General features: G+C 32.6%; 1 protein-coding gene across 1 annotated transcript; it reads right to left on the bottom strand.

Moving 5' to 3' along the window:
* Positions 1-297: 297 nt before the first annotated feature.
* On the bottom strand, positions 298-949 carry SARC_16780 (hypothetical protein; the record flags this gene model as incomplete). Its single annotated transcript, XM_014289117.1, has 2 exons — positions 298-421; positions 830-949. Coding segments are annotated over 2 exons (244 nt in total), but the record flags the coding sequence as incomplete, so codon positions are not given.
* Between the last annotated feature and the right edge of the window lie 179 nt (positions 950-1,128).

Here is a 1,128-nt window from a genome sequence, read left to right as displayed (position 1 = left end):
AATTATAATTTTATATATAATATTATAATAATATATATATATATATATAATAATAGAGAATAATATACTATAATATATATATATTTATATATGTAATAACTATGTAATAACTGTAGGTAAACTACTTAACCTTTGCAGACTTGTACCCTTGCGTCACCACATATAGTCAAACCTGAACGCTAACGTTTGTACTATTAATCCTTACTACTACTATTTAACTATACGAAACACATATAGCTCGACTATACATATATATATATATATATGTATATGTATATAAATATATACGCCACATACAGTCTAACTTGAAAACAGCCCCTTCAATCTGTTCGTCCTTGATGCCTTCGGCTGCTTTGCCTCCGGCCAAAGCCATGGCTCTTTGTGCTCCATGAGACTGACGTCTTTCTGCATCATCTTCAGCCTATCACAGCAAACGGATAGAAGAAAAACTTAGTTTTCAGGTCACAACGTATGTATAATAAAAAACAGGTTATTAATGATAAATATTGCAAATCGAGATCAAATTAATCCGGATATGCAAAGACAAAACCGGATACAAGACGAGCGCCCCAAAGTGTAAAGAACGTAAATGATCCAATCACAGCAATTTTTGTTTAATATTTAGTTTTCGTGTCGTACAAGGAAAAGCTCATACAAGAAGTACAATATCGAGCATGCATATACTAGACACATGGTCGCAAGAAAGACATGTTTAAGCTTAGATTAAAAGGTACACACGCCTCTGACACCTGCACATATATATATATATATATATATGTATGTGTGAATATGTACATATATAACCGTGAGTATGTACATATATACTCACCTCCTTATCGGCAGCTGCGGCAATGGCAGCGACACCAGTACCGGCGGGAAACGGTGCAACAGTTTCGTCTGTAGTCTCAGCGGTTTCAGTAGGCATTTTGGATTCCTCAACTTCAGACTCCTATGCACATGAGATAAGAAACAAAGCATAAGAAAACATATACACATACACACACATATATATATAAAATATATACATATGTATATAAATGCACGTATATATGTACATGCAAAAGTAGAAATATATATAGATATACATATTATATATATATATATATATATGAATAAACACACACACAC

The sequence above is a fragment of the Sphaeroforma arctica genome (assembly GCF_001186125.1).
Source record: "Sphaeroforma arctica JP610 unplaced genomic scaffold supercont1.8866, whole genome shotgun sequence".
In the NCBI taxonomy this organism is placed as follows: domain Eukaryota; class Ichthyosporea; order Ichthyophonida; genus Sphaeroforma; species Sphaeroforma arctica.
Note: the sequence above shows the minus strand (reverse complement) of the source record. Positions and strands in the feature narration are given on the sequence as shown.